Here is a 19,712-nt window from a genome sequence, read left to right on the forward strand (position 1 = left end):
CTCAGAGGCCTTCCCACACCTGGAGCTCAGGGCCCAGCCAGAGAGGGGCACAGAGGCAGAGGGAACGATTCCCATTGGCTAGCACGAGGCCTGACCACTGACACACCTGGCCTGACAGTGCAGGGTCAGAAAAGCTGTGATGAGCTTCAGGCCACTACTCAGTCTCGGGGAGGGGGGGGCGCCCCCTCCTTCTGGAGAGCAATTATTCCCCACCCTTACCCCTACCATTTGAGGTCAACACTGCAGGCCCCTTCCCTCTCCGACAACCTTGGCTGCCACTTCCGGGTTTCCAGTCAGCCAGCCCCCAGGTCCCACCCGCCTGCTAAACAGTGAACAAACACTGCCCCTCTGAGCCCCTGACTCCTCCTTGCTGGGCCTCCTGCTCAGCCCCCACAGAGACGGGGCTCCCTGCCCTGGGGTCCAGGCCCTGAACTACACAGGGCAAACAGATGGTGCAGCCCCTCTGGGGCGAATGCAGGCAAAGAGAACAGGGTCTACAGGGTCACAGGTCATAGACTGGTGTGAGAGCCTGCAAGGCAGGGGCAAGGAGGGGCAAACAGGGTCACGTGTCCAGGTGTGCGTGCAGGGAAATAAGGCCAAGCCAGTAGGTCAGTCTGCGAGAAGGCCACTCACGGATCTTTCTCCGGGCTCTGCGGGCTACTTGCTGCAGCAGGTCTCAAAATGGGGGTCCCCAGGCCACAGCATCAGCACTCCCAGGGGAGCATGTTAGCATCACATTTGTGGGCTGGAACCTGAGCAATAACCACCCTTGGGGGACTCTGATGTACAAAAGAGTTTGAGAACCCAAGTGCCCCTGCTTATCCTGAATTCCCCCACCCACCCCGAGCAGGGGGGCCACATTCACACCTCACCTCTCCTGGCCCTCAACACTCCCCCCCCATCATGAGCCCTGCAGCCTCCTCTTCCCAGGTAGCCTGCCTAAGGCAGAGCTGCCACCAAGCTGCTGGGCTCTCCCGGACCCCAGACCCACCTTCCCATCCCAAGGTCCTGAAACACGAGCCCAACAGCCACCCACTACAGGAAACCTTGCTTCATATTTCTCTGCAGGTATGATGTTTTCAGCAGGGAACAGTTTTTTAAAAGCCCAGGGCCAAAATTTAATTCCTGAATTAAAGTGGGCAAACCAAACCAAACCAAACCCACTGCCATCAGTGTTCAAAGCCCACGTCTTCCCATAGCAACCCTCCTGAGCCTGCCACTGACCATACCATCTCCCTCTGGGTACCGTACATGCAACTCATGCTTCCATCGACCTCAGGCCCCACAGCCTCCGGAACCCCCAAGCTCAGGCTGCCTGGAGAATATTCACCATCTAGACTTAAACCAGCTCCCCTGAGGGAGGAGCTACATCGTTCACACTTGATGAGAAGGTACCCTCTCGTATTTGTGGCCAACAACCACCCCCCACCCAGTCCTCCTGGGGGAAGAGGGAGAGGCAGGCCCAGACCAAGCACTAACCACACTGCACCCCAGCCCCAAAGAAGGATACAATTTCCAAACAGCGTCAGGACAATGAAGTAAAAGGAGGAGAACATGCCTTTGCTGACTCCACCTTGCGATTCGATCCCGTGATACATCACTGCATTCCAATCCTCTCCTGTTAGGATCTGTGGAGGGACAGCACCACAGGGCATGCCTGCATGGCCACCTTCACCCACATGCACATGCATGTGCACGCTCAGGGTCAAGACATGGCTGTGTCCCAAGAACCCATGGGTACATGTGCACAGACACACAGGTTTCTAGATGTTAGGGCTTCTGGAGGTCAAGGTGGCCCACGGTCCTCCAGAAAAACTTCCATAAAGACATGGCTGCTGAGCTGGGTCAGGCCTCGAAAGATGAATATGCTCTAGCTTTTCGGCCAAAAATGGAAGGGAGCACCAAGCCGAAGGAAAAGGTGAGCAAAGGCAAGGAGGAGAATTGTAGCAATGAGCTGGAGAGATGAGGCCGGGCTGGGGAGGCAGAACTCCCCACTCCCAGGGCCACCTGGGCCAGGATGTTACAGTCTAGGTGACAGTGGGTCCAGCACAGAGGGTGGCTAAATGCAATCCTTGCCCCATTAGGAAACATGTCTCTCTTTGCTACTGTATTTTTGGAAAAGTACAAGAGGAGAACGTAACAGACATTCACGTGTCCACCAATCTAAATGGACACTGCTCACATTTGTCCCATTTGCATCAGGTCCCACTGCCCGTGAACACTCCCGACAGACGACCCCAATCACAAACCTGGTGAGGAACCATGTCAGTAGAGTTCCACTCACACGACACACATGTATCTATAAACAAAATACACCACGCGTGTTTTAAACACTCACAGGAAGGTATCAAACGACACGCACCGTTCTTCAGCTTGCTGTCTTCACTCAGTATCGTATCTTTGAAGTTTATCCACACAAGGCACACAAATCCACCTACTCCTGTCCCCCACCGAACACCAACCCTTCAGGCCAACAACCCACACGCCTCTTGACTGGCACCTTCCTTCTTTCCAGGATTTTGCTACCGAGTCTCACTGCACTCGTGGAAGGTCTGCCCACAGCTGGGACGGCCAGGGAGCAGGCCATGTGCACCTCTGACCTTACAAGGGGTTTCCGAAGCGCTCACCCTAGGCTACACCTGTGGTGGGCACTGCTCCGGGCTGAGGAGTGAGAGGGCCAGCCGGTCAGGTGTTGTCCTCTGGGGCCTCTTCGACAGTCTCACATCCCGGATGCCTCACCTTCCTCCCACTGACTGAGATTTCCCGTGCGTTCCGTGTGTTCTTGCTCATTCTTGCCTCTGTCTGCAGAACTACTGGAAATGCTCGCGGCTGGCCTCTGTTCTATGACAAAGTGCCCTGCATCTAAGAAATTCCTCTCCATTCAAAGGCAATAAAAATATTCTTCTGTATTTTCTTCAAACCATTTTAAAGTCTGGTTTTACACAGTTAGGTTTTGAATCCACCTGGAGTTTGTAGTTACTGTTCTGTGTACACTCAGGGATGAAGATCAACCTTTTTCCCAGTGGACAGCCAGGTCTCACAGACCTACTTTTTTAAAATACTCTGTGCCCATCCCCCTCCTACGGCCAGCTTCCTGCCTAGCCTGGCCACATTTCTGGCTTCTTTGGTCTGCTCTTCATACCTCACAATCCTCCTGCTTCGTAAAAACTCTTGACACATGGTGAGGCAGACCCCTCCTTCCTGAATCGTCTTGACAGTTCTTGGACGTTGACTCCTCCACATTATCAATATGCTGAATTCCAAGAGACTAAATTAGGAGAGCAGATGTCTTTGCCACTCCCCATTATAAATATATCGCCTGTGTACCCAGATCTGTAGGTCCTTTGACAACAAGTCCTAATTTCACCCATAAAAGTCTTGCATGCTGTTTGTAGATCTCTGGGTGCCTCATAGCTTTTGTCGCCTCTGGAATGAAATATTTCATTTTAATTGAATTTTCTAATTGAATGGTTAGGTCATAGGAAAGCTACATTTTTGTATGTTGATCTTGTGTTCAGTAGCACAAGTGAACTTTATGCACTTGGTAGGACTCATCTTATACCTGCCAGGCCCAGGGCAGGAAAAGAGCTCTACAGATCCCTTGTCCTTAATGGTTAGAAAGCTATCCAGGTTTTTAATTCCTTCTTGAGCTAATTTATGTGTTTGAGGCTTTCCTATGAAAGTGCATTTTCATCTTAGTTTTCAAATCTCTGGCCATAATATTCTTTGGGATTTAAAACAATCTCTCCCTTTCCTGTAGGTAGGCCTCCCTTCCAGGCTAAACTTTTCATCTGTGCTTTTTCTCTCGGCCAGTGTTGCCAAGATGCTGTCTCCTGTATTAGTCTTCCTGAGAGCAAGCTTTATATGACTTTGTTGTCTTGCTGTTTTAGTTTTGTGTCACTAATGTCTGCTTATTAACCATTTTTTCCTGCTTTCAATTTTTCTTTGGTTTGCCTGTTCGCTTTTCTAGGTTTTTAAGATAAGTACATCACTAGTTTATTTCTAGTCTTTCTTTTATTTTGACGACTGCATTTGAGATTATAAATTTTCCTCCAAGTATTGTTTCCACATCATTCCATAAGTTTTGATGTCATTGTTCACTTCTAAGTATTTTGTAAGGTCTGTTGTGATGTCTTCTTTAGCTCAGTCCTTCAGCCTTTAGGTTTTAATAATAATTTTTTACACATGTTTGTTTATTTACATTACATCAAGAATGTGCTCTGTAGGATGACAATTCTCCAAGATTTGTAGGAATTTCCTGGGTGACTTAACAAGTGGTCAGTTTCTGTGAATGTCCTATGTGTCCCAAACAATGACTGTTTTGTTTGCTGTCCGGCTGGGTGCAGAGTTCCATAGACCTCAGCCTCATCCTATGGATTGACAGAAATGTATTACAAACCCCTTTTAAGATGTGGACTTCCACGTGTTTCTATCAGTTGCTGCTCAGTATATTTTTAGGTCATGTTGTGAGGTCATGCAGGTTCATGATTGCTGCCTTCTTTTTGTTGTTCTGTAATGCACTTCTTTATTTTTACTAAAGCTTTTTTCTCTTAACTTGAATTTTGGCTGATGTTAATATTATACCAGCTTTCTTTTTGATGATTTCTACTTAGTTTATCTTTTTGTATCCTTTGATTTTTTAATTATGTACTATTTCAAACATTCAGAAAGGAATGATGAATAATTTTTAACAAACCTCCATGTACCCACTACCTGGCTTGACAACTATAGCATTCAAAGGAGGTGGCGCCCCTTGAGTAGAACTGCTCCAGCCTACCTCCCAGCAGCACAGCACCCTGAATCTGGTGTTTCTCATTTCCATGCAAGCTTTTATACTTTCACTGCATGGATGCCATAAACAACAGTTTTGCATGTTTTCATCCTTATTTAAATAGCATCATATGTTGTGCATTATTTTGAATCTTACTTTCTTTTTGCTTAATATTATATTTGTGAGATTCATCCATGTTAACACATTTAATTCTAGGTCGTTCATGTTCCTGCTATACAGATAATACAACACATTTTTCTTATCCATTCTTGTGACGATGGACATTTTTGGTGACTTCCAGTTTTTTGCGATTATAAGTAACAATGCTATGATACCTCACACGCACCTCTCCTTGTGCAATTGGGCAGAGGACTTTCCCGAGCACAGACCCACAACAGGAACCACCCCTACGCAAGTCCCAGTTATTAGGTTTTATGACGTTATTACCCACAGTGGTTCTACCAACCCACCAACAGCATAAAGGAATCTCCATTTCTCCACATCCCCTCTATAACTTGATATTAGATTTCTTAACTTCTGCTAAATTGACAGGTGGAGAGGTTGTCTCATGGTGGGTCTAATTTGCATCTCTAGCAACACTGGTAATTGTTCTTACTGGTTTATTCGTCAGCCCAACTTCCTCTCCTATGAGATGCTTGTCTACACTCTGCCTTTCCCAGATATTATTTGTCTTTCTCTTTGATTTGTGGAAGTTCTTGGTAAGTCTTGGACACTTCAGTGGTTATTCTAATACTGTGGAAATGTCTTCTCCAAGTTCATGACATTTTTTAAACCTTTTTGTGGTGTCTTTTGATGCACAGGAATTTCTATTTTAACAGTCAAATTTGTCAATATTTTCCTTTATGATCTGTGCTTCTTATCGCTTAAGAAGGATTTCCCTACCTTGAGTTAGTACCATTACACTCCTGTGCATCCTCCTAAAATTTCAGATTTGCTCTTCACATCTAGGTCTTAATCTATCCAAACTGATTTCAAATACAGAACAAAGTAGGAACCCAATTTCATGTTTTGCTCTATGGACAACCAAATTGTCCCATACCATCTGCAAACACAACACTTCAGTTTTCTGTGTGTGCAAATATTTTAGCTGTGAATATTCTTTCTTCCTTATCAATCCTGAGAAACTGTGTTTCATATTTTCTTGTCCTACTGCAGACCACAGACACCAGCATAATCTAAGAGTTTTTACTTGGAAGGAGTGTTGGCTTTTATCATGTGATCTTATCTTTTTAGAAAAAATGTGTTATGCACATTCCCAGACAGACACAGAGAGTGCTGCATCCCCACGCCCTCATCACCCAGCTTCCAGAGTGGACAAATCTCCCAGATGTTGTTTCTTCTGTCCTCTCGACTCTGTGCCGTGGTCTTGCTGGAGTCACATGTTTTTTCTGATCACACGGTTTTTTCCTACCCTAACTGGCTAAGATGATGAATTACATTAATAGGCTTTCCAATGTTAAGTCATCTTGCATTTCTAGGGTAAAGTCAAGTTGATCATAAAGATGATTTGTTAATTTACAAGCGTATCCAGTTTGATTACATATTACTTCCCTTCTGTCTCTGCGTTTGTGATCATGACCTAAGACCCCCACTGAGCCCCCTTCTTATTCACATGAATGTTAACCTTATCTTTTCAGGAAGAGCTCAGTCACTGACTCCCACCTGTGTAGGCAGGCCGTGCAGTGTGGGGCAATTCCCTCTGCCTCATTCTAATGTGAAAGTCTCCTTCCACGGGGGAGCACAAACCCCATTAGCACGACGTACAAACGATGCACGTATAGACGTGTTTCCTGAGTGTGCATGCATGACCTTATGCCCACCTCTAAATATGCACTGACAAATCTCCCCTTTCTGAGTATTCATCTGAGCCCTAAATCGAAGGAACCCACTCATCCCCACATGGGGAGTCATGGCTTTGGAAGTTATTCCCTGTGATCTCTTTATTTACTGCAAATAAAAGCTTCCTTTGTACAACAACCCACCCCCCACTGAGGTCTCTTCCTGTGAGTCACCAAGCAGTGGACTCACATTAGTTCACTTATGGTGTTTTATCAAGGTTATTCTAGTCTCTTAAAGGCAGCTGGGTACCTTCCTTTTCGTCTTCTCTGGAGTCATCTGCATAAAATTGGAATAACGTCTTTCTTAAATTTTAGTAGAATTCACTCATAAAATTACCAGAACGTGGTGGCTTGGGTAGGCAGATTTTTAATCATTCAATTTCTGAAATAGTTCAGGTCTTTAATTTCTTCTTGGGTTAGTGTAATGTTTTGTTTTTTTTTTTCCTAAATCATTGGCTTTGCTAAATGTATAACGTCTGTGGTGCTTTCAGCAATCAGGGGTTGGTAGCTCTCTCCACATCTGCATTTGAACGTGTCCAGTTCCCCCTCGAGCTTGAACCTCGGCTTTCTGGATCAGCATTCTGGGGTCATGGGGGCTGTCCCCCAGGATTTCTAAGTTCCTTCGCTGACCCTTGCCATCAGACTGTCATTCTTCTGTGGGGAATCTCTCTCTTTATCACAACACATCCAGGTTTGACATTACTCTTGCTTGGTCCTCCGAGTGCATGCCCTCTAAGACTCGCCCGGGACAGTGCTGGGCTTCACCCCCAAGTTCCCCCACATCTTCCAGCTCACCCATCCTTTCTTAGGTCGTGTCCACAGTATATTTGGCCCTTTACTTTTCTATTTTAAAAGCACTATTTTTCATTCCTAGGACTTCTACTTAGTTCTTTCTCATATTAACCTATTCTTGGTTCTCAGGTATTTTCTTCCATAATTCTGTGTTATGTGTTACAAGTTCTTCCTCAAACACTGGGTAGACCGCAAGCACATTTGATGCAAAGTCACCTGCATTGCTCTCTTATTCCCATTTCTTTCGGAGTGAGCTCACCTTCCCACTGCACGTGCTGTCCACCCTCTTCGGTGGGGTCAGCTTCACCACGGTTCAGTCTGCCTGCTAGATGCCAACTGCTCACTATCATGAGCAGACCTGATGTTTTCTTCTTGGTCACACACTCTCCCTACCCTTTCCAGCCCCGTTCAGAAGCAAGAGTGAACTCCCATCCTGGGGTCTCAGGCCCCAGCCCAGCACCATCCATGGAAGGTGCAAGCCTGGCCTGGCCAGCCATCTGCCCCTGTGAACTTCTCGGCGTCCTCCAGCCATAGTCACCCTCTCCCAGCTCTGCTCCTCTGCTCCTCAAAGGGCCACACACCTTCCCCAGCGACGAGTCAGGCAGGCCACACATGGATGCTTCTGATGCCCAGCCCGCCTGCCTCGCCCGGACCACATCCCAGGTGCCCCGATCTCTGCATCTCTCCTTACTGTTCCATTTCCAGCCCACAGTTTGTTTTCTGCTCGGCTGGATCCTTTTAATTTCTAGATGTACTTATTCTCTTACTGCCATGTTCCAGAGCAGAGGGGGGTCTGAGGTCCAAACCAGAGCATAATCTGACCAGAAGAACCCATCTTTTCCCTCTAACTTTGATTTCCTCTTCCCCTCTGTCCCACACCACCACCATTAACCAACCACATTCCACTCCTTTCCTGCAACAGACAGAACAAAGCAGAGCTCTGTCAATCATGTCACCTCCCTGCTTTGGCGAAGCCTGTGGGTCTGGCCCTGAAGGCCCATCCAACTTGACCTCTGCCAGCCCCAATCCTTCTGCCACAAACCCTATGCCTTTGCTGCCCTGACTCCACTCACCTTCCTACTGCGGTGTCTGGAAGACATTTCCGCCGATTCCCCTTGCCTGACTTTCAAGGTCCCACAGGGCAGCCCTAGTGCCCCACAGCAGGAAGGAGCTCCCTCCCATCACTGAACAGATCACACTGCACAGGAAAGGTCATGGTCGCCCTCTGCTAGAGGCCCCAACTTGGAGACCAAGGGCAGCCCCAGAGGCCAGGGGCTAAGCTGAGCCTGTTGGACTTCCCTAAGAGTCATCCTGGGCAAAACAACAACCCACCCCAACCTGCTCAATAGCAGGCATGGCATCCAAGGAGGCTTCATAAGACAGAAACATCTGGCATTATCCTATCGGTGAGGCCAGTCATGGGGGACATCAGGGGTGCTGCTATAGCCCTGCAAGGGGGCCAACTGCTCAACCAAGAGAGTCTTCAAAAGGGAACCCCTCCGAGAGGGCAGAGATCGCCTGAGTGACAAGGTTTGCATCACAGGCAACTCAGCTTCCCCAGGAGCCGTGGCGGGCGTGATCTCCAGACACAAAAGAGAATTGAAGGACCCCTGGGCCTGACAAACAGGAGGGAGAAGCATGGATAGCACTCTGTTGTTTTATTCTCAAAGGGTAAGACAGCCGTGACTCCAGCTCCCAGGGGCTGGGAGAGAAAGTGGTGGCTTGAAGCCCAGTGGCCACAGGACCATTGAACCCCCAGGGAACTCATGCTTCTTGGGACCCCGTCTCCCTCCAGACCCAGGCTCTAGATTGGTGGCAGAGTCCCAAGGACTGGAGACCGCCCTGTGCTCATCTCCCACTTGTTCTCTCCTGTTTTCTGGGAGGTTCTGTCTGAAATGGTGGCTGTCTGGCTGTGCAGATGCTGACAGGGAAGGCTGCCTTGCCCATACCTGGAGAGATGAGCAGGCCAGGAGGGTGCCAAGAGTCAGGAGCCTTACCTGGAAGACAGTGAGAATGGCCGCGGGGAAAGTGTCAAAGTTCGTTGTCGGGGTCTCATCTTTAAAGTTGAACCTGAGGGAAACGAGAAGTCTTTTGGGAGGAGGCCGTCCCACCAGAAGCCAGGGGATCTGGCACCTCAGCTTGCAACGCTGTCCCAGGCTGTGGGTGGGCTGTGTGCTCGGCGCCATTGTCCCGTTGTCCCCCTGGGGGACCTCCAAGCGGCAGACAGGTGGAGGGGGCCTGAGCAGCACATCTGTTCTGAGCTCTGCCTTCCCAGTGGGGCCCCCAGCCTCATACGACCCCCCGCCCAGGGCCCACTTACTGTCCCCCGAACAGCTGCATGCCCAGCAGAGCGAAGACCACGATGAACAGGAACAGCAGGAAGAGGAGGCTGATGATGGACTTCATGGAGTTGAGCAGGGACACCACCAGGTTCCGCAGGGAGCTCCAGTACCTGTCGGGGCAGGTGGGGTGTGTCCACACCCAGCTGCGCCCACGCGGAGGCACCAGCCCGCATGCAGATGCCACACTCCAGGGCTCTCCCAGTCACACCTGTGGTTTCCGAGGCCTTCTAAACCCCACAGGCCCCACACCTGGAGGCCAGAGCTCTTCTCCAGAGAGTTCCAGACTCCTCCACTGGGGGCGGCAGAGACCCTGTATCCATAGCTGAACTCACCCTCATCTCCTGAACCTGCCCCTGTCACTCTGCCTGGCAGAATGGTGCCCGATCCCTCTCCACCCCTCAACACCCAAGCAGCTTCCAGGTGTCTCCGCTCAGACCACGAGTACAGAAGGAGCTGCAGCAGGACATAATCAGCCCCACTGGCCTGCATCGAGCCGGTCCTCAGTGCTGTGAGGCGTGATGTATAACCCGGTGTGAATGCCCCTCTCAGCGAGGGCCCAGGACACAGCTTCGATTGGTGGGGGGGGGGGGGGGGGGGGCAGTGCTGCGAGACCATTTCCCTGGCATCCCACAATACCCACCCCTCCATCACACATTTCAAACGCTCTTGGAGGCCAGAGACCATGTCTCTGGACATGTCTCATGCAACTGGACCCAATGGCACACGGGCCCCACTAAAGTCCATGGTGGCCTGACTGCTGACAGCTCACTCACGGGGTGACTGGGGGTCCAACCCCATGTCCACCTCTGGAGAGCTCCTCCCCAGAAGAGGCTGGGGCACATGGCTTTCCCTCCAGCCACCTTGAGACATACTACACACTGTGTCTCCATCACCCTGGTGGCAGGACAGAGAGCAGGCCCCGAGCGTCCCTGGCCCTGTCCTCCCAAGGGCCAATGGCACAGAGGCTCACCTCTCTTCCATGGATTCTCTTACAAGGCACTTGAGGGTTCATGGAAGACGGGCTGGAAAACTCTGGAAAAGCCAGCCCTCCTCAGGACAGGGGTGGCCTGGCTTCTGGAAGGAAGCAGAGCCCCTAAAACACCAGGCCCCGCAACCAAGGTGAAGGCAGGTCTCGCAGTCACCTCCCGGAGCGATGTACCAGCACGGCACGGGGAAGAAACCGAGGACTAACCACATGCCACACAAGAGTGTGTGTTTGTGGACCCAGCTAGACCAGACTCTTGCCCAAACTCTCCTGCAGTGACACCATCATGTCCTCAAATGGTCTCAGGTTTGGATTTAAAACAGACTGGAGAAGACCAAAAGAACTCCCATCTACCCTGGGGAGATCAGTGGGGTTCTGAAAGGTCACTGGAGGGGTGACCTGGAGCCCAGGGCCTCCTGCACAGGCTCACTGTTGACAGTTCTGCTCCTTGGGTCCTGCAGCTGTCATGGTCCAGGCTGCTGGGGAGACTGCGTGGAAATCCATGCTGGAGCATGTGTGGGCTACATACTCATGCAACAGGAGTCCAAAATTCAGGGTAGGTGAGGTCCCTGCTGCGGTGTGTGTGCAGCCACAGCTAAAACCAGCTGAGAGCAGAGCAGGCTTTTGCTATGGCTGAGGCGCACCACCTCTTCCCACCACTAGAACCCCAGCAGAGAGGCCCAGCACTCGCTCAGTAACTGCATTACACCTCCGCCCTGGGCCTCAGCCCCCTCGGAGACAAAATGGTGCAACTGGCTTCCAGGGTTCCATAAAGAACCAACTGGAATAGAAGAGAAGACACAGGCCTGTCACTGCCCTCTTGCCACAGCTTAGACAGGGAAGCACAGGGTGGAGAAAGCAGGCCTGGGAATGGGAGCCACAGAGGAACCAAGCTGGCTCGGGTCAGGTCGGAGTCAGCTGAGGCCTCCCTCCCTTTCTGGGGGTGGGGCTGCAGGGGAGGTGGGAAGACTTGGGGGTGTGATGATAAAAAAACTTCCATGTGATAACTTCTTTTTTTTCTGTTAACCATGAAGCAAAGTAACCCTTTGAAAGTTGAAAGATGGGACTGCTGGTTTCAAAGGAGGGCACAGTACGAAACTACAAGAAGCAAGCTAACGAGAAACTAGGAATCCTGCCGGCAACATTAGGGCCAATCGGGACCGACCCTGAGGATAGGTATGGCCCCCCAGGGCCAAGACAGGGTCATGCTGGGCAGGTGCTTCATAACTGTCTTTTGTATTTAAACCAATTATAAGCACAAAAAGAGACTCCAGACAGCTGAGTTCAAGGCCATCACCATGAATTCCTGGGAAGAAGCATGCTGTGTGGGCCAGTCTCAGATGTGACCTGCACTCCCCCTCTCCCCTTCACCTGGGAGCACATAGGTTACATACTTTGTGACTTTGAAGATCCTCAGCAACCGGAGTGCCCGCAGCACACTGATCCCGAAGGAGGTTCCTGGCTTGATGGCAGCCCAGACCACTTCAAAGATGCTCCCCACAATGACCTGCACGGGAGACAGGGTCAGCCTCAGGTACACACCCACTCATCCCACACCTGCACCTCTGAATGAAGCATCTCTGGATCACGCCGTAAGCATCCGCAACACAAGGTACACGTCTCATGCTGAGCCCCTGCAGCCTTTGGGGAGCACACACCAGTCCTGGTGCTCACCTGCCCCGCAACATGCCCACCCTGGACGCACCACGGGGACACAGGATGTGGAGCGAGGGTAGGCCTACTGGTTTCCTGACTGGCCAACTGCAAATCAGATCAGCTTAGCATCAACGTTCTCCCACAGCGCTGAGAAACGGGTGAATGTGCCAGGATCAAGGCCCTGGCCATGACTGGAAACCCCTGTGTAGTTTAATGCTGGTCCATTAACCCGCACATCTGCTCTGGCAGGTGCACCCCTTATGGGTCACCCCAAATGCACAGCCATCCTCTGCATATTTCTCCATGTTGAACACAGATGCATCACTGAGAGACCATCTGATGTCCTGCAACGTCCAGACAGCCCAACAGCTGCACACCTGGGACATCCAAGCTTGCCGCCATCTGTCGTTGATGACACTGAGCACCTCCACCAATTTTCCACAGTGTGCACACAGCATCCGGATGTTTGTCTGGGGCTGGAGCTCACAGTTTCCTAAATCTGTGTTCTTATTGTTGGTCTTCCAGCGTCTCTGTCTTTCCTTAATCCTCAGAATTTGTTCCCATTCGCTCATGATGCAGGTGGCCCCTCAGATGGCCCACAGTGATCCCCACTACTTGGTACCCCCACCTTTATAGCCTTGTCCCTCAAGGATGGGTTGGACCCAGTGACTCACTTCTAGCAAACAGAATGTGACAGAAGTGATTGGCTGTCACCCCTGAGATTCGGTCACAAAGACTGGCTTCCTCCTCGGTGCTCTCAGCTCTGCTGCAGGTCCCCAGCTGCCATGATGTAGGACATGAGGGAGCCTGGGGAGAGGCCCCCGTGACCGGTACTGAGGTCTGTCGGCCACAAGCAGGAGCTTGGGTGTGAGCTCCCCACCCCAAAGAGCCTGCGGTTACTGCAGCCTTGTGGGAGAGCGAGAGCTGGGGGCCCCCAGTTAAGTCCCCACCTGACTCCCGACCCACGGACATGAGAGATAACAAATGATGGTTGTTTTAAGCCACTAAACTTTGGGGTAATTTGTTATCCATCAGGAAAAAACAATACACATTTTGGAGACAGAAATGGAGTGCTCTCCAATGTGGGAGTGGTTTTGGAGCCAGAGAATGGGCACGGAGCAGCATGTCAGTGAATCCAGCACGTCCATGGGTTCTGGACAGTGAGGAAGTATGGAGGCTGCACATAAGGGTCTACAGGACAGGGGGCAGAAGTCCTGTTGTGTACTGGCAGGAAGTTCGGCCACACTGTTGCCCACAGCTATGTGAAGAGAAGAAGGTGTGCCACATGGACGGGGAGGTCTCTGGGATCTCTAAGCAGAGTCTGCAGGTGCAGCCTGGGGTGCTCTTGCCACCCACTGTCAGCACGGGAAGAGGGAGAGGCACGGGAAAGGGTTGTCAGCTGCCTCTCCAGACAACCAAGGACGCGAAGTTAGGAAATGGCACGGTCCACAGAGAAAGCCAGGGCACGACTGTGACACTGAGGGAGCCCGTCCCTGCGGAGATGGCCTTGCACGTCAGGTTGATGAGCAGCAAGTCTTCCAGGGCACTAACGTGCACTGGCCTCAGCCATCTCAGCACAGGCACCCCACTGGGAAGGGCCTGTTGCGAGAGTTTCGGTAGGGCTTTCATCAAGTGGAATCCAGGGAGGTTCACAACATACCCACAATACACTGAAAGACTTAGCTATGCAGAGACATCACCAGCTTGGGTTGAAAGGGACACAGACAGTACAAGACAAAAGCCTTTGGATTCCTAAAGTCCTACCAGTAGGAAGCAGGCTGAGAGAAGTGTCTAGCTGAAAACACATGCTATCTTTCCTGGAACAAGAAAGGTGATGCAGAGGCCAAAACCAAAAGCCCAGAGGGCTTCCCAGTCCTTAGAACTAATCCCAGGATCCCCAACTTTTCCCAGGTGGATCCCTGAACCGCTATGGGTCAGAGACTCCCTTGTGTGTCGCACTGTCCCCTTGGAACAAGAATGCCGACGGCAGTTCATCTATGCCAGTCCTGCCAACAGGCAGGTGACAGCTTGTCTTTTTAGTTCCATGGGTCCACAGGTGGGGAGGGACTGAGCAGCTGTCCTTGAGGAGCCGTGACTCTACCTGGGCCTGATTTGGATGAAGGCCCTGGACTCTGAACTGACACTGTAATGGGAGGTGGCTGGGGAAGCGGGAGGACGCGGGTGTCTTTTACATCAGGAAGGATGTGGTCTACACCAGAGCGTAGACTGTGGCAGGCAGCCTCTAAGACGGCCCCCAGTGACCCTGCTTCCTGGGGTTCATGTCCCTGGGTAATTAATATTCCCTACCCCTGTTAAACGTGGGCTGGGCCAGGTGACTCACTCCTAACAAATATAATATGGCAGAATTGATGGGTCGTCTCTCTGAGCCTGGGTTTCTGTGGCTTCTGTCTTGGGTACTCTCAGTCTCTGTCTCCGATCACAAGCTGTCACATCCTGAAGACACTCAGGCAGCCTGGGGAGAGACCCACGTGACCAGGACTGAGCCCTGCCACCAACCACAGGAGTGAGCTTGGAAGTCCCATCAACAGCCATATGATGAGCTTGAAAGGAAATTCTCCCGTCCTAATCAAGCCCTGGAATGGCTGCGTCCCAGCTGTCAGCGGCACTGTGACTTCCCTGAGACCCTGGGCCACAGGCACCTGGTTAAGCCAGCCTTGGACCCCCGACCTATAGAAACTGTAAGATAATACACACTTATTTTATGCTGCTAAATTTTGGAATAATTTGTTAGCTTATGTGCAAATCATTCCCATGTCCTGGGATCCAGTTAGTTCAAACCAGAAGATACAAACACATTTACAAGATCAAGGATTCTCTGAGATCTGCTAACCTCTTTGGGTTCCCTCCAGCCTGTGTGAGCTACAGGCTTTCCTCGTGACTCAGCAGGCAAAAGGGACAAGAAGCCATCCCAGGAAGAACCGCAGGTATCCGTGTCTCAGAGCACACCCTGGGCAGCCAGCGCCCCTCCTTCCCCCAGAGATCAGGCAGCGCTGTGTGGCACAAACCTGCTACCCCAGGGCCAGAACTCCTGGGTTCACACTGCCTCCCCCACAAAGTACCTGGGCAGCCTTGGGCCAATCCCACAACATCTCCAGTTACTCGTCTACAAAGCAGGAGCCCTGGTGAGGATTTAACAGAGCCGCGGACACAATGTTCCATCAACTCCACTGACAGAAAAAGTCAATGTCACACTGAATTTTCGAGTTGAACGTCTACCTACAGCCAGAACTCTGCGGAGGCATGAACCTTCCTCAGGGCTGGCATGGCCACTTTTCACTGAGAGCCTCCACTGGGTCAGAGCTCCTCCCTGGGTTCTGGGCTCGGCACCGGGGAGGTGTCCGTGTGCTTGCTGGCCTGGGAAGGGCTTTGTCCCAGGGAGTCTTGAACACCTGCCTTTGAGGCCTCCCTGACCTACAGAGGTTGGTGAGGGGACCCAGGCCAGCCCCATGAGAAGGGCTGGACCATCATGCCCCTGTCAGGTCTTCCCTGAAGCATGTGTCCAAGCTGCCCAGAGCCAGATCTGCAGGACAGTGAGGGAGCAGGATCACACCCCCTTGAGCTCTGCTGGGGACACTGAGCCCTCTGCGGAGCAGTGGCACATTTGAAAGACGGCTGTACCAGACACAGAGGGGACACCTTCAGCTGATCTGCAGATTCTACAGACAGGGTCAGAAGTGGGAAGGAGGGTGTCCTGCAGCTGACACCCCCATAAGTCAGGGCCCAACCAGGACACAGGACGTCCCTTTGCCAAAGGCCTCTCCCTGTCTCTAGGGAGCTTCCTGACCCACACAGGGTCATAGGACGCTCAACTGCCTGGGTCCTGCGGCACAGACCCCAGCACACACTGGGTACCGTATACTGGGAGGGGGCTGTGTGCACTCTCGAGCAAGGACACAGCTGGACCTGCCTGGACCCCAGCCGGCACCTCTCATGAAGATCTTACTCACCCCAAAGTCGAAGCAGTTGAATGAGGACCGGAAGTAGCTTCTGGGCCCCAGGCCATACATCTTCAGGGACATCTCTGTGAGGAAGAGACCCAGGAAAACAAACTCTGCAAAGTCTAGGAGAAGCCGGAGAAGAGGGGGATTAGCTCTCAGCCTCCCCCCACCTGGCTCCAGCCCAGACTGGAGGACACCAGACCTCTGGGCCTTCCCAGGGTTGAGCCCTGCAGGCCTGGTCTGTGGCCCCCGAGCTCAGACATCTCAGCTCAGGAGGAGAATAATGAACGGATTGGGACCGGGAGGGGCCCAGAGGGATGCCTGTCCACTCTGAAACGTGGTGCTGCCAGAGACAGGAGGGAGGCGAGGCTGCCCTGGGACTGGGCCCGGGAGTGAGTTCCGGGGCCACACAGTACTCCCCAGAGGACGGCCTCAGACCCACCCTTCTGCCTTCAGGCTTGCTCCCCGCCCCATGTTCTGAGCATGGTGGAGACCCTCAGCCTCCTCGTCAGAATCACCCTGTCTTTCCGTGAGGACTTCCCCGAAACCCTTCCAAAACCCCCACATCACCGAGTTTGGTTTTCACTTTGTTCATGTGTTCACCTACCACCCAAGTACTGCCTGGACCGGCCAGCACGAGGCTCCCAGGAGGCACCAACACTTGCCGCCCCCTCACTCTACGAGTCACACAGAGGCTCCTGGGCACCTTCACCTTCCTGCAGGCGACCCCTCCTGCCTAGCCAGGAGTCCTCCACTGGGAGTGCAGACCCTCAAGGGCCTCAGGACCAAAGGGAGGCCACACTGGAACTGAGGGCCATGCTAGGAATTCCAGGCACACAGACAAGACACAACCCCTAGCCAGGCCCGAGCAACACGCACAGCCAGAGCGAGAAACAACAGGTCGTCCGGACAGCGAGAGAGGCAGCCGAGCTCTGCCAGTGGTCAAACCAGGAAGTCCAGGAAGCAGAACAAGGTCACTGTCTCTGACCCTCCTCCCCAGGTGCCGAGCTGGAATCAGCTCATTATTCTGTACAGTGGCCCAAAGGCACCATGACCTCTGGCCCCAGAGCAGGAGAAGCCAGGGAAGCGGCTCAGAACTCAGGGCAGAGCCTGCCCCTGAGGGTCCAGGCCCTGAGCAGGAGTGGAGGGTAAGCTTCAGAGAGTCCAGTCCCCAGAAGGCCACCGGCCCAGCCTTCCTGGGGCCTCTGGCATCCGGACTGGTTGGGAAGCTGGACCTCAAGCAGCTCCTGATAAAACAGACAACAGAAGAGGGGACCACATAGCTCTGGACCCTGACATCTGCTTTCTTACACAGCTCTCCACCATGTACTCCACTACAGAGACCCAGCAGCCTCAGTCGGGGGCAGATCTACAGTAGCCCAACTGCGCATGAGCAGAGGCACCAGCCCCACTGCCCACACACAGACACACAATGACCTGTATGGCCCACGGTCTCAGGTGGGGAACCCCCTACTGTGGCTTGAGTACATGGATAATCAGCTCCTGGTAGCAACTCACACAACAAGCCTGGCCTCTGAAGACAGCCAAAAAGCCACTGAGGCACCCAAGCCAGGCACGGGATAAAGAATGAGAAGGCAAAGCTGACTCCCTGGGAAGCCAAGAGGCCAAGGTGCCAGGCACGGATGCCCACTGACCTAGGCAGGTCTGAATGACCAGCACCTGGGCCCGGCTGTGCTGAGCAGCAGGTGTGAGGGGGGTAGGGAGGGAGCGCCCTGCCCCCAAGTCCAGCTCCAAACGCCCCAACACCCTGCACAGTCCCAGAGTCCCTCCACGTGAGGTCACAAAGGCACCTGCCCCTGCGCCGTGGGGCACCCCATAAGAAGAGCTCAGATCCTGGAGGAAGAGGCCACGAAGATGGGACTTGCCCCTGCCCACACACCAGACCTCGGAGCTACAGCTGCCCAGCCACCGATCTTGCTCCCAGGAGACCCACGTGAGAGCAGTGCAAGGAACCAGCACAGGAGCTGCCAATGGTAAGACCTCCTCGGAGAAAGGGAGCAACCTGAGCCAGAAATCCCCCAGCATCCTGCCTGCCCTTTCACTCTCCTGCGGAAGAGACACCCTTGGCTTCATAAGCTCAGCCTCCCCTCTGAGACCAAGAAAGGGCATCCACTCATTCACTCCTGAAGCATTCATCCAACTAACAGGCTGGTGCTGCTTTGAACTTGCAGAGGAGACAGAGATGAGCCCTCTCTCTGGGCATTCACACAGCGGGGGGCGGAGCACTTAATCAGTGTTCTGTATCATAATTGGAGGACAGAATGGCCAAGCCTGTCTTGTGAGGCCGGGGGGCTCAGAGGATGACAAAGCCCGATAGCCAGTTGCTTCCCTTCCTTGCCCCCCGCACCAGTTAAGCTTCAGTCTCAGGGGTTCTGGTGGTGTACTGGGGGTGGGTCCTGGATGGACACACAGCTGAGGTGCACACAGCCCATTCTCTGCAGGCTGGCCAGTCTCAGCGCAGAGCCTCCCAGGGAGCTCCAATGAAGCTAGTCCTGGCGGAGACCCCCCCTCCTACCTCAGCCACTGCCTCTGCCTCTTGCAAGACCTGCCCTACCTGGCTGGATCAGCCTTCCTCAGCTCCAGCCCAGCTGCCAAGGAGAGAGCCCAGGGCCCTGAGCAGAGGTGTGCAGACCCAGCATACACCCATCTCTCCCGCCAGACATTTTCCCCAGGTAATGCCAATGAATTCAGGAATTCCCAGGGAACCACAGAGAAGACAAAGCAGCAAGGGGGAAGAAGCGTGGCCAGGGATGCCTGTGGCCTGGCCCAGCACCTGGGCACTCCCCGTACTGTGCTCCCACACAACAGATGTGTGACCAGGCCCTGCTGCCTGCCCGGTCGGGTGGCAGGTCCCCAGGAAACAAGGAGTAACCACAAGACTGACTGGGCACCATCAGCTTCTTCCATGGGAAGGAAAGGCCTGGCCAGGAAGCCCCAGGAACAGCCGCACCGTTGGCGGGGTCAAGAGGAAGCCCCACCTCCCTGGTCCCCACCCAACGCCCAAGGATGAGGAGACTTTATCCTGAGGGGATACGAAGGGAAGTACTCACCTCAGTCCCAAACAAAGTCCCCAGACACCAAAGTACAGGTCCAAGGATATATGGATTAGGGGCCAGAGCGGGCGGTTCAAAGCACACAAACTGCCTCCTCACTTTGCTCCCCTGGGCAACCCAAGCCAGGCTGCCTGCCGAAAGCTCCCTGGGCCCCTCTGGCTTTTTCTGCCTCTATGCCCTTCCCCATTACACAACAAGAGCTTTCAATACAAGGTTGGGAAACTGCAGCCTAGCATCGCACCCCTCAACCATCACCCCCACCCACATTTTCAAG

At 52.7% G+C, this 19,712-nt stretch overlaps 1 protein-coding gene across 19 annotated transcripts in view; it reads right to left on the bottom strand.

Annotated features, from left to right (window-relative positions):
• CACNA1B (calcium voltage-gated channel subunit alpha1 B) overlaps positions 1-19,712 on the bottom strand; it is a 181,571-nt gene that overhangs the window by 96,957 nt on the left and 64,902 nt on the right. For all 19 annotated transcript variants that reach the window (XM_035723562.1, XM_035723560.1, XM_035723553.1 and 16 more), the window contains exons 12-16: positions 16,374-16,486; positions 12,144-12,256; positions 9,743-9,874; positions 9,420-9,492; positions 1,511-1,628 (exon numbers count right to left, since the gene is read on the bottom strand). In XM_035723562.1, coding sequence (XP_035579455.1) covers positions 1,511-1,628; positions 9,420-9,492; positions 9,743-9,874; positions 12,144-12,256; positions 16,374-16,486 — 549 coding nt within the window. The remainder of the gene's footprint in view (positions 1-1,510; positions 1,629-9,419; positions 9,493-9,742; positions 9,875-12,143; positions 12,257-16,373; positions 16,487-19,712) is intronic.

Source organism: Zalophus californianus, chromosome 13 (assembly GCF_009762305.2).
Source record: "Zalophus californianus isolate mZalCal1 chromosome 13, mZalCal1.pri.v2, whole genome shotgun sequence".
NCBI classification, from domain to species: domain Eukaryota; kingdom Metazoa; phylum Chordata; class Mammalia; order Carnivora; family Otariidae; genus Zalophus; species Zalophus californianus.